The sequence below is a fragment of the Chamaea fasciata genome, unplaced genomic scaffold, assembly GCF_029207755.1.
Source record: "Chamaea fasciata isolate MVZ Bird 193981 ecotype frontalis unplaced genomic scaffold, bChaFas1.0.hap1 SCAF_2, whole genome shotgun sequence".
NCBI classification, from domain to species: domain Eukaryota; kingdom Metazoa; phylum Chordata; class Aves; order Passeriformes; family Sylviidae; genus Chamaea; species Chamaea fasciata.
The window spans coordinates 77550539-77564976 of NW_027094087.1; the positions used below are offsets into that span (position 1 = coordinate 77550539).

Here is a 14438-nt window from a genome sequence, read left to right on the forward strand (position 1 = left end):
GAAAGGTGAAAATAATGAAGTGTCATTCTCCGTCAGGAGCCGCTCTTCCTAATGAGATAAAAGTTAAGGTGAGCTGACAGAATTTCGAAAATAAATGTCCACTTGTTACAGCAAAAAGATTAAGGAGCTAATAACACACATGGCCTCAGATGACTCCAGTAGCAAAATGTTACCTAAAATGCAAGATAAGGCGTATATATTCTGGTAAGAAGGCAAACAAGGGAGAAAAACCAAACTAGTTTTAAATTGGTGTCGGATATAGTCTTATGTCCATGATTCATTCAGCATTTCATCACTGAAGAGTTACAAAGAATAGGCCTTTTTTAGAGCAGAGAACTATAGCACATGAGTATATTTACTTGTAGGTAGAAAAATTATAGCATTTTCCTAACATAGGTACTGAAAACATAACACCTTTCAATATCTGTTTTACATGACAGTTTGTTTCGCTGTATAAACCAAAACCTAAAGCAGCAAACAGACGGATTCTTCACAATTTTATGTCAAAATATGTCATCTCATTTCAAAACCAGCATGTTGGATACTTAAAACTCATAGGTTTAAAATCATAAGGAATGCTTTTTAAGAGATGCTGCCAGACACACACTCATCCTAGAACTGTAGCAGTATAATGACTTCTTCACTGGAGCAAGATTTATTATTCACCATGTAAATGATTAGAGGCTTTTGTTCATTCCTGGATTTTAGATGATATATAAGTGTGCTACTTTTTCCCCCTCTTCTTCCACTGTTTGCCTGAAACATTTGCAAGTCTTCAAATATGCAAGCGGACCATATCACTTGTAATTTATTTGACATGGCAAAGGGCTTATTAATATTCTCATGCTGATTTAAATATGTTCTTAGAGTCAAATGGAATGAAGAATAAATTTATGGATATTGATAAAGGGGTCAATAATAGGTCTAGTACAAAGTTAAGACTCAAATGAGATTTCTCTTTATATGTCAGAACATCAAAAGCACTGAAGACTTGTTTCACTTCACTCTGACATCTAAAACTGATTTTGAAGAACAAATATGAGGGGCCCTTCTGACACAGTGCACTCTCACAAAGAATTTATTGTGCAGGTGAGTGAACACCAGAGAACGATTGTCAAGATGTTTTAGCCACACTGCCAGAAAAGGTGCCAAATTACTAATGCATAACTTTGCACCATCTCTAAGTCTTCAATAAATGCAAGGTCTCCAGTCAGCTGAGAGCACAGCTTTCGGTAACTTTTTCCCCACCAATCATGTGCAGAGCAAATGCAAGAAGCCAAAACCATGGCATAATGTGAATAAATGAAAAATCAGTGCCACATATGTAGAATGTGCACTGTAGGATTCACTGTTCATTGCTAGGACAAAATCAAAACTAAAGCTAGTACTTTTTCTTAGCTCAGACCTTCCAAATTCTAACAAACACCCCCCCCCCCCCCCAATTTCCCTTTTTGTGACAATTTTGTATTTCATTTATTCATTACCACAAGATCAAGAAATCAGTGATGACACTCAGCAAGCCCACTAGCATAAAGCCGTAAGATTTTCTTAACTATGAGCACAAAAGAGCTTTTTAAGAACACCATCTTCTCTTCACAGAATTCCCACACAAGGACTTTGCTTTGGTTAGATATTTTAACTGATTGCTATACATGTGCCATGCTTCTATTCTGCATCTTTACAACTTTGCTTTTGCCTGCACTATTAAAGGGACCATTACTGTCAAATCTGTGTTCCCCATGTACATAATTACAGACTGTGATTAAAAAAAAAATCCTTTAATCTTCTCCTTCATATTAAAAATATAAACCCAGTTTGATCTCTAAGGAAACAGGATGATTTCTAGCCCTTTAATCACTTTCATGGCTCTTCTGAGCACTCTCCATTTTTTCCAGTGTTGTCCTTGCAGCACGGATACAAAACTGAATGCAGAATTCTAATAGTCACATACAAAGTTCATAGAGTGCTCCTACTCAAATTTTAAAACTCTTTGCTTTTTTATCAATGCAAATGGAAATGAAAAGTAATTAGGGAAGTCCAGGAGGTAGGGAAACTCTGTAGCATAGTGCTATCCTCCTTTAGTGATTGTATTTGAATGATTTATCTTCCTCAATAAGGTCTAGCTTGGTGGCATTACAAGCCTTGGATGTACTAACCACAATATTTGATTGTTCTATTAAGACATGTGCCAAGAGATGTGTTAAGAATATATAAAATCAATCTGCAGAGTATAAGGCTACACCAGAATTAATTAGTCAAGATGGTCAAGAATTTCTAAAATAAAAATCTCGAGATAATTATACTTACACACTCGGTGTGCACTGGATGTACAGCAAAGAGCAAAGCAGCAAGAAGAGAGGACTTTGGAGCCAGGTTTAGCCGTCTTCCTTTATTACTGAATTGCAATCCACCCAATAATATGGAAAACACATCAACCATCAACACCGAGATAGTACAATGCAGTATTATATTGATGACATGGAAACCAACTGGGTAGAAGCCTCCAGCAAACAGGTAATTAATTCTATATAGAAACAAAAATATTGAGGCTAGGAATTACAACAGCGGTTAGAAAAATACAAATAGAAAAACGAAACAACCCCATCGCAGACATAGGCACACAAAAATAAAGTGGACATCTCAGTTCACCTGGTGTTACCATTTAGCCACCACAACAACACAGAAACAATATCCCAGTCATCAGGCCAAGGTATTCATAGGGAACACACATGGATACAGTGTCTATCCTATCCAAACACATACCTTAGTACCATTATGTTAATCAATCTTATAGTTACTTACAACTGGCTTTTGGCCAACAATGTAACTTCAGTGTTGCAACACAGGAGTTATTTATCCTGGGGATAAATAACCCAGCCCACAGAGGGATACCCCAGGGCTTAAGAGCCGCCAATTTGATGAAATTATGTTAATTAAATCCACACAGCAAGGAAACTAATGTGCAGTGGGACTATGATTTCCACTGACATATTCTCTGAAAGACGTCCTAAGCATGTGGGTACAATCAGTATCCACTCAGAAAGTAGTCAGCACATCTTGGTAACTGATTTGTGAGACTGGTTAGAGAGACATTTCATACAAGTATTAGAATCAGAAGGAAGAGTAAGTGGAAATTCAGTTTAAACCCCTATTCAAGACAGGAACTCTGCAGTAAAATGGAGGCTGAGAAGAGAAGGGGAAAACACTGTGCTATTATTCATATACTTTTATCAGTAGGTGAGGTACACAGAAACTTAGTTTGAATAGGGCATTTTACACTGTTCTTTTGGTTAATCTGCATCTGGCATAAACAAAACCTATTAAAAAACTTAACCTATTATAAATATGATGCACATAAAGGTTGGAGCTCAGGGAAATTAAGGAAACCAATTTCTTACTTGTGGAAATAGCATTTTATGGACAATCTCCACAGGCTCATCTATATTTTCAGATATAGTAATGATTGTATCCCAGTTCACTCTTTAAACAAACCAGAATGTTATTAGAGATGGAGTATACCACAGAGACAAGAGAAAAAAAAAAAGAAAAAAAAAAGAAAAAAAAAAAAAAAAGAAAGAAAAAAAAAAAGAAAGAAAAAAAAAAGGAAAGTATGTTCTGTGTAGCGCACTGAAGGCTTAATAGGTTTAGGACTCGGACATGTCCTACCCTTATTTTTCTTGATGAAAATGTGAAGAAAGCCCAACAGACAGTGAAACCCACAGTACTAGGTACTCAAAACACTGACACTGCCCTAAAGGGTCAAAGTTTTTGCTTGAATATGAGGACTAAGAGTGGAAACACTTCTTCTGCATTTACTTAGTCCCTGGCTCAGAATGGGCAATTTTAGAACGAGCATCAAGTCCCCACTGATACCATTGAGTCACAAGAGCAAAATAAAGAAATTAAGATTGAGTCCTCAAAATTCTCTGCATTACTGTGCCAGATTTCTACATGGTCTATGGTTTGCTCAAATCTTTGTGCAAAAAACATGAGCTAAGCATCTACAAAAGTAATCCTCTTACATCTTTAGTTATTTGACAAACCCAGCAAGTTATATTTAGGCAGACATTTCACTAGATTCTCAGACACTCATCTTAGAATATTGGAAAGAAGAGGTGGGAAGACTACACAGTGAGCTGATGGAAAAGGGCCACACTACCTTGGTGCTATTTATAAAATAAACCATTTGACAGGTCAGCAGGAAAGCAGAGAACAAAAACTACAATAGCAGTGTAAGTGGCAGCATGGCTAAGTGAAGGGAACATACACCTCCTAGTTCCTTGATGATGCGACATACTAAACCACACCGCCCCTAGTACCAGGTATAGAAGACCAATAAGACAAAATCTCTGAAAAGTAGATAGAAATACAGAATGTCAAAATAATAAATATTTTGGGAAAGAAAGAACTGGAAAAATAAAACACCATTTGAGATCAAGGCAGTGAACTCAAAAATTGTATTCTGGAAAGGTATCCAACTACCCTCCAGCTACTTTGTTCTTGCCTTTTCTGTTACCTCCCCCCTAAATTCAATTGAGTCAATATAGGTTAAAAAATACTCAGACCACAAGCAAAAATACAAGTCTCACCTGAAAGTTAGGACAGTTAACGGTCGATATGACTTATGACTGGTATTGCTGCTGAGTTTGCTACCCCAAAAGTCATGATACCACAGGTCACCAAGTGGGGTTTCAGCCCTGAGGTCCTAAAAGAAAACAAATTATCAGATTCTTTAAATTTTTCCTTTATTCAAAGCAGCTAAACCACAAACTAATACAAGCTCACACTAAGGTGGACATAGCAGGAGTTTTGTTGGCTCACTACTGACATTTAACCCATGGTACCTAGGTTTGCAATGAAGCTCACATCTTGAATGCCTGTCATTGTAAAGGCCATGATCCTGGATTCTGTAAGTAGGCATAACTACATGAAATTTAGAGCTATATTCACATCAGTTTATAATCTGGTAAATAGCCAAGATATGAAATAAATATACCTCCTTATCTTTTAATTTTGTAAAAAGCCTTTGATTTTAGGTGTAGGTTATCTTGCAGAGAAGGCCAACTACAAACTGCTGCAAAGTAGCCATTTTTTACCAGTGCAGTAGCATAACTACTAACAAAAGCACGAAATCAAGGGAACTAAAGGTAGGAAACAACAATTAGCTCTTTTTGAAGCCTTACTTTGCACAGGACTATTCCAATAGTTGACGTTTTAATACATGAAATCAAGAATCAACATCTCTATATACTGCTCTAAAAGATTAAAAGACAGAAAGGTAATGAATTATTTTACTCTGGGGTGCAATAGGAGTGTAAAAAAAAAAAAAAAAAGACTGCAAAGAAAAAGTCTTGCCTGCTTGCTCTTCCGTTTTATCTCAAAGCCACGCTGATAATGAAAAATCAAAATAATGTAGGCTATTAAACAGAAAGCATACACTTTGGAGGAAAAATAAGGATCTTGCTAGCATCTGCCTCAGTTTTCTATGAGGATAAGCTTGGCAGCTCAACCTAACATATTCTTGCCCTTCTTCTGCTTCCCTGGTGCAATTAAATACCAATTTATGCTACCGCAAGGTTCATGCAGGTTAAAGACACTGGAGACAGAACCTAAGAACAAAACTGTGCTAGCCAGTATTACTCCTCCAATCAACAAGTTACTCTACCCCCACCTTCTGTCTTAGAATTATTTGAGACCAATGAACCAAAGGAGGTGAACAAGACACTGCAAACACAAGTAAGTAGACAAACAGGCTTGCTAACCCCATGAAAGGTCTTATAAACCCTGGTGCTCCCGTCTTATTATTTCTACAACTCCATCTACTTGAAAGATTCCCACATTGCAATTCCCTTGGTTTATTAATTCCAGTTCCTCTCCAATGCTGCTACCACCTCACTTGCTTCTATAGTATCTTGAGCACTTCTGTGGTCTCCAGTACCTTCCATCTCATCCTCAGCTAGTATTTTTGGCTTGCACATACTCCCAAATTACAGCCAAATTTCTGGACCCTCATGACTGGCTGCTGCTCAACTGAACTTAAAATAACTAATTTTTTCTTGCTTCTTTAACAAGAATATTCTTAACATATTCTGACTTTCATCCATCCAAAAATACAAATTAAAAAAAAAATCCAAGAAGAGATCCATTTCTATCACTTGATCAAATTTGGCCAGTATTAGACAACTGATTTAAAAAAAAATTAGGAAGAGGAAATAGGCCAAAGGTCCTAGCACACAGTCAAATGAACTAAAGTATTCTCTAACAGGTTACTAATCAATACAAAGAAAAGAGAGCAGGACTAAAACTGCAGTCTGAAAAAACCCAGACTGCAGCTGTCAATTAAAGCACTCTCAGGGAAATTCTTAAGAAATCAAGATTCACAGGGGATCCTACTTGGGCTTAAGAATTACCAAGGTGAAAAATTTCTTCACGCTCTTACAGATGTTTTAACTGCCAAGTAATAGCTAGAAATTTCTTTCTTCTCCCAGGACCGCGATTTTAGCCTTAGGCACCTAAATTCCTGTTCCATTCTTCATTGGTATGCACAAACCCTAAAGGTCATAATTTGACTCTCAGAGCAGGAACACTCTCAACCAGCATCTCACTAAATCAATAAAGCCAGCTTTTCCAGGGGCAAGCTGAGACAGGGATGTACACCAAAATCTATTGAAGTCTTTGTACTCTGCAGGGGACAGTTGCCAGAGGGTGGTGTGGCCCTCACACTGTTTGTCCAACCAGCAGCACTGCTCCTTATGTACATAAGGTCTAAGAAAGACATGCTTTTATAAATGTTAGTGCTGAAAAAGAAAAGTATGTCTTCCATGTCACAGATGGTCTTCAATAACTTGAGATGGGAAATATAGAAGGCTTGATTTCTTGTTCCACTACAATCAGGCTTCTTTTGTCTTCCATCGGAAGAATGCAGGAAAAACTGAATGCATGGAATTACTTAGTGATTAGATTACACTTCCATATGACCTAAAAATCTTCAATCATGTATCTTGCCCTTGTATCCAAGTTCTGTGAGAAAGTTTATTACAGAAATTTTCCTACTTAGTGAACTTACCCTAAAATAGGAACAGTTTGCTCCAAGAGATAGAGTTGTTTAAAAGCTACATATGATTTTCTCTCTAAAAACCAAAAGTAGCTATCAAATAATCTCTAAATATTTGATTAGCAGCAGCTTACAGACAGCAGAGTTCAAGATTTGAAGAAAGGTCAGTTTTTCTATATAAAGGCTTATGGAAATGACATATTGTGTCTGAAGCTCTGCTTAATCCAACTGTTTGTCTTGCCAAGTTAGTAAATAAATAAAGACAAAAGCCACTGTTGTTTACCAGTTAAAATGCTGCTTAAAATGATAAGAAAGCATCTGGAAAACAGCCTTTAACTCCAATAAAATTCAATAATGGAATGTTCCATGATACAATAGGCATGGTGTCAACTAAATGTGTATCTTTTGTTAAAACAACAACAAAAGAAACAAAAGATTGGGATGATGGCACCTAGTAAATTTACAGAAAAGGCACTGTGTAGTACCCAAGAAAGTACTACAGTAAAAATGCTCAGTAAATCTATAAAATTATTTCAACGGCTGCCTTTCTTATTAAATAGGAATAAAATATGCTATGCTTTGTTTAATAAAGTGTGCCATTGCTAGATAATCTCCCTCCCCATTAAACTGGTAAACTCATTGTCTCTGCATTTTTCTTGTGGATTTTGAATTTCCATCTATTCCTATGACCCACGTGTTAAAATGATATTGTCACAAAGTTCTCGTTTAATTTCTAGGGAATAATAGAGGATTTTGATGTGAAAAATAGAATCAGCCTCACAGTTTTTCAAACATACAGACTACATATGAATTAATTTATTTTAGCAATTGGTTGAATTTCTCAGCATTGCTAGCAGCTAGAATCCTGGTGCAAATTGGTGGGTTGCATAGATAAATTGAAACATTTTTAGAGTAAAGACTGAAAGAAATGGAGAGAGATTAGAAGTGTGGAAACTGTACATTAACAAAACCACCTGCCTTGTTTCAACATCAGTCTTTTGTTCATTCTTTCAGGAAGTGAAAATATTACAAACAGGTCCCAAATAAAACTTTGCAGAATGACACATTACCAGGAGCTGTGCAATCTAAAATACAATATTACTTTTAAAAAACCCAAAACAACAAGGCTATAGGTTCTTAATTTGTCTACAGTATTCTCTTGAAAGCTTTGAGATTTATTTCCATGTTGACAGCTGTATTTTTCCCCCATACATTTATAACTGAAGGTATGATGACTTACACAGGCATAATAGAAATTTGTCTAAAGAAACAGTAATTCTGCATGATTCTAAAAGGCACATTTCTGATAAGTTGCCTTTATATCTTGTGCAAGGAAAAAAAAAGTGAATTGTGTTCTAGCAGTATGAGTCTCCAGATTATCCTCTTTGTAAAACCCCATGGCTTCAGGAAGACAGAACCAATAGATGAATGTGATTATTTTTATCCTGTGCTTTTCTTTCTAAATGCTTAACAAGTACCTTCCAGAACAGCATAAAAGCTGTAACACCAATACCCATCCATGGGCACAGGCTCACTCACTGCTACATGTGATCCTGTGAAGTATCTCAGCAACTGAAGACACGCCACTGCTCAAGTCAAAAGAATCTCAGCTAGAAGTTTGTTTGAATCACATGTTAATTTCTAAGCATTTCAATGTCTGTTCATTCAATGTATGGTCAGCTTTAAAATGGAACACAAGAATACTCCACCTCTGTCTCAAAAAAATACTGTTGTCACAGGAATTTTAAGGGGGGAAGGAGGAAAAAGGGAGCTTTGCTCGTTCCTGTAACATTTTTATGGTACAAACTACACCTGAAGACACCCTGCACCCTACAATAGCCTAATGATACCTTAGGTACCTGCAGCCAGATTAAGTTTAGTCACTGGTCTTATTCTGTGACCCCAAGAAGATAATGAACAAAATCTCCTATTAACATCCATGGGTACCAGAAAAGTTTACTGTACACTCTCACTGACTTAGGAAGGAGCATAAAATTAAACCTACTGGCAGTCTTGATGTACAGGTACCCTTAATTCAGGCTTAACTTAAAAAAAAACAACAAAAACACCCAATAAAACAAAATGGAAAAATGAAATTTTAAAAAAAGCAAGTAATACCTAAAGGAGAAGCTCTTTACTAAAGCTGAAACTTTTGGGCCTATTTAGATTAACTGTTGCATTATTTCTTTTCCTATGACCATTTGTGCCAAAGGGTGTGAGGAAAAGATACAAACCTTATTATTGATGATGGCTTCAGAATCATCAAAGACAAAATCTCCATCATAGCTGTTAGCAAAACAGAGGAAGGAAATTAACGCCACAACCATTTTAGCCCAATATGATGGAAGGAGGAACCATGATACGTCATGGTCCAGATTAGGTTCCATTTGTGCCATTCTGTGAAATGCTTGTTCCAAGTTAGGAGCTTCAGCATTATGTTGGTTGAAAATCTGGAAGAAACACATACAAGTGCATGGTTACAGCTCTAATTCACTAAAAAAGAATTTTAAAGGAAAGCTGGCTTGGGAGAAAAGATCAAGTTTCATATAACCTCACATTTTTTCTCTCAATGCCTCTCATAGTTACTGGAACATACCAAAACATAATTTTGTACTTCAAATGAGGAAGGTAGAATTTCTCATGGTTGGAGCACAGAGATAAATACAAGAAATCCTTAGATACTAAGGTAAAATTTTGGCACAGACAAACTCTAAAACCTAGAGCAATTCACTGTTTTTCTGTTTCTTACTGTTCTTTTCAAGCAATACAAGCAGATGCATCAGGGGGACTGTGAAGTATTTATAAAGTTCTGTAGAAAGTGATAAACATTATAATTTCCTTCCACATTTGAAAAGCAAACATTGTCAATTGCCAAAAGAACTCAATTCCCTTCAGTTAATCAAATTAAAGGACCTAGTCTTACCCATTCCCAAAGCAAGGAATTCATACAAACATCACAGATAGACCTATGGAGATAGCAGTTAATGGACTAGGCCCTAAATCTCAACAATTTAAGCAATGAGATAACAAGACCTATAGAATTGAGATGGGAATAGTGTTCATGAAATCACCCTGCACACCTGAAGTGCAGCTGAAATTCCATGGCTGTATTCACCGACTCAAGAGGTTGTTGGGGCAGATGAAAAAGACCTTGCGATCCAAGCACACCGAGTGATACATCAGTGTGGAGTCTCTAAGGCTGGAGGTTTACACCCATGAGTCACCTTTACTCAGATGGGTCTCTCTGGATCCTCCAGAGCCAGCCTTCCGTCTGGACTACTACCCTGCTTCTGCTTCTCGGGTGCTCAGACACTACTGTGAGTGGTTTTATTATCAAGTGCTGGTAGAAACAGCAAGGAAAGGGGGCTATGAACGGAAAACTGCAGTAAAAGCCAGGCAGAATATGATTTCTTTATTTTGTAAGCCCAAAGAATGACAGGCACATATAGTAGCCTATCTTCAGTTCCTTCTTATTTATTTGCTTATTAAATCAACTGCTGCACTCCTGAAGATACTGCATTTAATACCTTCATAAAGGAAAAACTGAAAATCTAGAAAAATAGCTTCAGTGCATGCCTGCAAACATTGCATTCCATGTCTTTGCACGGTCTAGGAAAACAGCTCCAACCATCTGGCTTCTGGAACAGAGCTGACCATTAGAGCTGCTACAGCAATCGCTCTGTAGCTTTCTCCTTTTGCAGTATCACATTCCGGTCCCCGCATATTCCCAATTCCTGTACACACACGTGCACAGGGACAGGCAGTACACCCTGCCACACCAGTTCCCCTCCTCGCTTTGGAGACCATATGGCACTGCTCCCAAATTCAGATAAAGTCAGTAACCTGGAGCTGTGCAGCCTGAGAGGCTGGAGGTCCCCGGCTGAGCAAAGCAGCTGCTTTAAGAGCAAAACCTTTTCTCGGAGTAGTTCACCCTTGTGCTCGTAGTTTGACGGGAACAAAGAGAGAAAGCGTGGCTGTTAACTGAGGGAAGTGCACGGCGTTGCTCCCAACAGCACGGATACAGCATCAACGCGCACCACGCAATTAAAATATTTAATCTACTCAAAAATCATTTCGCTCTGAAAGTTTCTCCCATTACGCTTGCTCTATTTATCCGGCGCACAGCTGCTGCCAGCCCTCTTCCCCACGGTCCAGGAGGCCGGTCCACAGGGCCCTCCCTCCCCCGGGCAGCGCGGTGACCGCCCGGCCGGCGCGGCACCCACGCGGGTCCGCCGCCTCCCCGGAGCGGGCACAAGCCGCTGCCCGGCGGCAGGGCACAGGGAGGGAGGGGAGGCGCCTCTCCGCCGTCCTCTCCAGGGAAAGGCGAGCCCGAGCCGACCCGGAGAGCGCCCGCCGCACACCGCAGGCAGCCCCGCGGCGGGGCGGGCACGGTGCCTCCCGCCGGAGAGCGCCGGCGCCGCGGGGTGGATCGCACCCAAGGTGGCGCTGGCCGTGCCCGGAGCCTCGCAAACTTGGGGGCGTCCCGGGCAGCCGGCGGGCGGTCCCGGGGAAGGAGCCGCCCGGGAAGGCGGCGGCGGTTGCGGGTTAAGGCTCTGGGGCAGGCGAGCCCCGCCGGGACTTTGGCGGTGGCCCTGCCCTGCTCGCCGCTCGCCGCTCCCCTTTTGTCCTGGCGGCGACGGCTCCGCCGTAGGGGGTGGCCCGTCCCGTCCGGCCCTCACCCCCCCGGGCCGGTCCCGCCAGCGGACGGGGCACTGGCGAGACCCCCGCTCCCCCGCGCGGCGTTACCTGCGAGGACACGGAGCCCGCGCGGCATCTCCCACCCGGGAGCGAAACTCTCCCGCCCGGCGAGCCCCGAGCCGGAGCGGCCGGCGGGGGAGGGGCCGCGGCGGCTGCGCCTCCGGGAACATCCCCGCAGCCCATTGGCCATCGTCCCGCCCCTCCCCTCTATGGCCCCGCCCCCCGAGGCAGCCCCGCGTGCCCATTGGCTACAGCTGTGGTGACGCGCGGCAGGCGGGGCCGGGAGGGCGGAGCTGGGCGCTCACTCGCGGTGGTCGCGGGGCCGGTGCTGGTCTCTCCCCCTTCGTCCCAAACTCCGCACCCCGCGCACAGGCGGGGCCGGGCGGGCTCCCGGCAGCGCCCGCCGTCGCCTACGCGGCGTTCCCGGTGTGCGCCCGCGCGTTGTGCCCCGGCGGTGGTCGTTGTCCCGCGTATCTGGCTGGCCGCGGGGTGGGGGGCGGCTCGGGCGAGCCGGGGAGAGTGGGGGCCGCCCGGCACGGGGGCGGGAGAGCAGCGGGCACCGAGCCCCCCGCGCCTCTCACCTTTGCGAGGTTCCTGCGGCGGCGGGCGTGCGCGGAGCGGGAATCCCCCGGGAAGCTGATCCAGAGCCAGTGGGGCGGTGGCGGGGATGGGTGTCTGGCTCTCGCCGCCTGGGACGGGTAGAAAGGCGAGCTGGCAGAGCGTTCCAGCCTTTCTGTAAGAGGCTGTCGTCCTACTGGGGTTGTTGCAGATGCTCTCCGCAGGACAGGTACTGTAAGGAGACAACAAAAAGGTTGTATCAGGTGTAGTTAGTTTGTATGTTTAAATATCACCGCGATTTCCTCGCAAGAAAGTGATTAAACACTGAACTGGTGGCACCAAATGTTCGGCAGAAGCTTCTCTTAAAATCCCCCATCAAAATCTTAATATGTTGAAATTGTATGAGAACTCCTGGCTGTGTGCCAGGGAGTGACATACGATTTGGAGTGGGATTTTTAAAGATGTTTGCATTATCAAACGTCAAATTAACAAGGTTATTTCATGACTCCTTTGAGGCTTTAACTCTCCAGTGGAAACGCTGCTTTGGGAGGGAGGGCTTTGGTGGCTGCCACCCCAGCTGCTGACACCTGCTTTGGAACATCTGCTCTGCAACACGGGCAGCTCAGCTGGGTGAGAGGCAGCAGCTGAGACAGCACAATTGCCAGGCTCGTATATTATTCAGCTGTATATGTGGAACTCCTGCTTTTAAGATGGAAGTCTGTAACTTGTGCCTGTTAAACAGCTACCGCAAAGCGTCTGAGGTGCTCCCCACTTGTGAAGCGGTGGAGAGCCGGCGACCTGCTGTCATCAAGCACGCAAAGCTCTGTGAACTGATTGGAGACTTCAGGTCCCTGTGGTACAAGAGCTAAAATAGGTACGCAAAGACCTGCAAACCAATAAATTGAGCCGTGTACTTTCAAATGATCTTGTCTGTCCTGGCTTTGTCCCTGACTTGGTGATCTAGGTCGGCACAAATGACGAAGCTTTGTGTTTCATAATTTGTCATCATGAAATGGTAAAAGTGAAAGATGTCTTTATGACCTTTGGGTCATTTTGCCTTATAAATTCAAGGTAAAACATGAGATAATCAACCAAGACATGTTTTCTAGGTTTCTGCTTCTACAATCCAAAGGACTGAGGTTTATATCACTTCCTAAAAATAGCTGATTTGCCATATTATTTCATGATTAGGAAGTGCTGGTTGATATTTCCTGATATTTCCTTACTGTTTCAGCTTCCACGCCCCCAAACTGCCACACATATGTATTATCAAGTCAAATTCTTGTCAACAACAATTCTCAAATTTAAGAATCTTCCTGAGATTACAATATTTATAGAATTTTTAATTAGTATTTGCTAATGGAAGGGCCCTAACTCAGAAGAGAGGGGCCCAATTTAGAAAAAATTCCTGAGTTAGAAAAGGCAACATATCATGTATTCAATCTTATCTTCTATAACTTATAATGAAGTAAATGAAATTTCAGTTCATGCTTAAGTTTGCCCATATGTAAGAATTTATTTTAATTTAAGCATATGTAAATATATGTAAGGTTCTGTGAATCAAGGTTGAGATATGCTTCACCAGACTCACTGTGACAATTGCCAGACCTGTAGTATTTGACTCACTTTCACATTTCTGTGTTTTGTTCCATAGCTAGTTTGACTTTATCACATTTGCTGATGTATTTATTCCTATTAATGACCCATTCAAATCACATACTCTTCTTAGTAGCTCCTTTGCTCACATTTCTTGGACATCTGCACATCCTTGATCTGTGCTTTATAACTGGAATTTCATTTGTTCAGTGTGTCTGCTGGTATCATCATTTCTGGTCAAATATATGTATTTCCTCACCGCCAGATGCACAGATGGTATAAATCACCTCATCACCACTTATGTCAATACAACAATAGTGATTAACATTTCCATATGAACTAGTTAACACAGGCAGAAGGTTCTGCTTCCCATTATTTTCCATTTAGAAATAACCATTTTTTTTCTTAGGACTTTATTATTTTTATAATAGATCAGCTTTTATGATGGCCTTCTGTTCTGCTTTAATTAACATGAAGAACTGCAGAGCAAATACCTGTTCTGGAGATTTCCCTAGTTCCCTCAAAATCTGAT

The 14438-nt window shown here is 41.4% G+C and overlaps 1 protein-coding gene across 1 annotated transcript in view; it reads right to left on the minus strand.

The window, feature by feature from the left end:
* The window catches only part of TMTC4 (transmembrane O-mannosyltransferase targeting cadherins 4), a 54262-nt gene extending 42366 nt beyond the window's left edge, over positions 1-11896 (minus strand). The window contains exons 1-4 of the mRNA XM_066176412.1: positions 11801-11896; positions 9289-9504; positions 4590-4705; positions 2308-2524 (exon numbers count right to left, since the gene is read on the minus strand). Coding sequence (XP_066032509.1) covers positions 2308-2524; positions 4590-4705; positions 9289-9450 — 495 coding nt within the window. The 5' untranslated portion in view covers positions 9451-9504; positions 11801-11896. The remainder of the gene's footprint in view (positions 1-2307; positions 2525-4589; positions 4706-9288; positions 9505-11800) is intronic.
* Positions 11897-14438: the final 2542 nt, after the last annotated feature.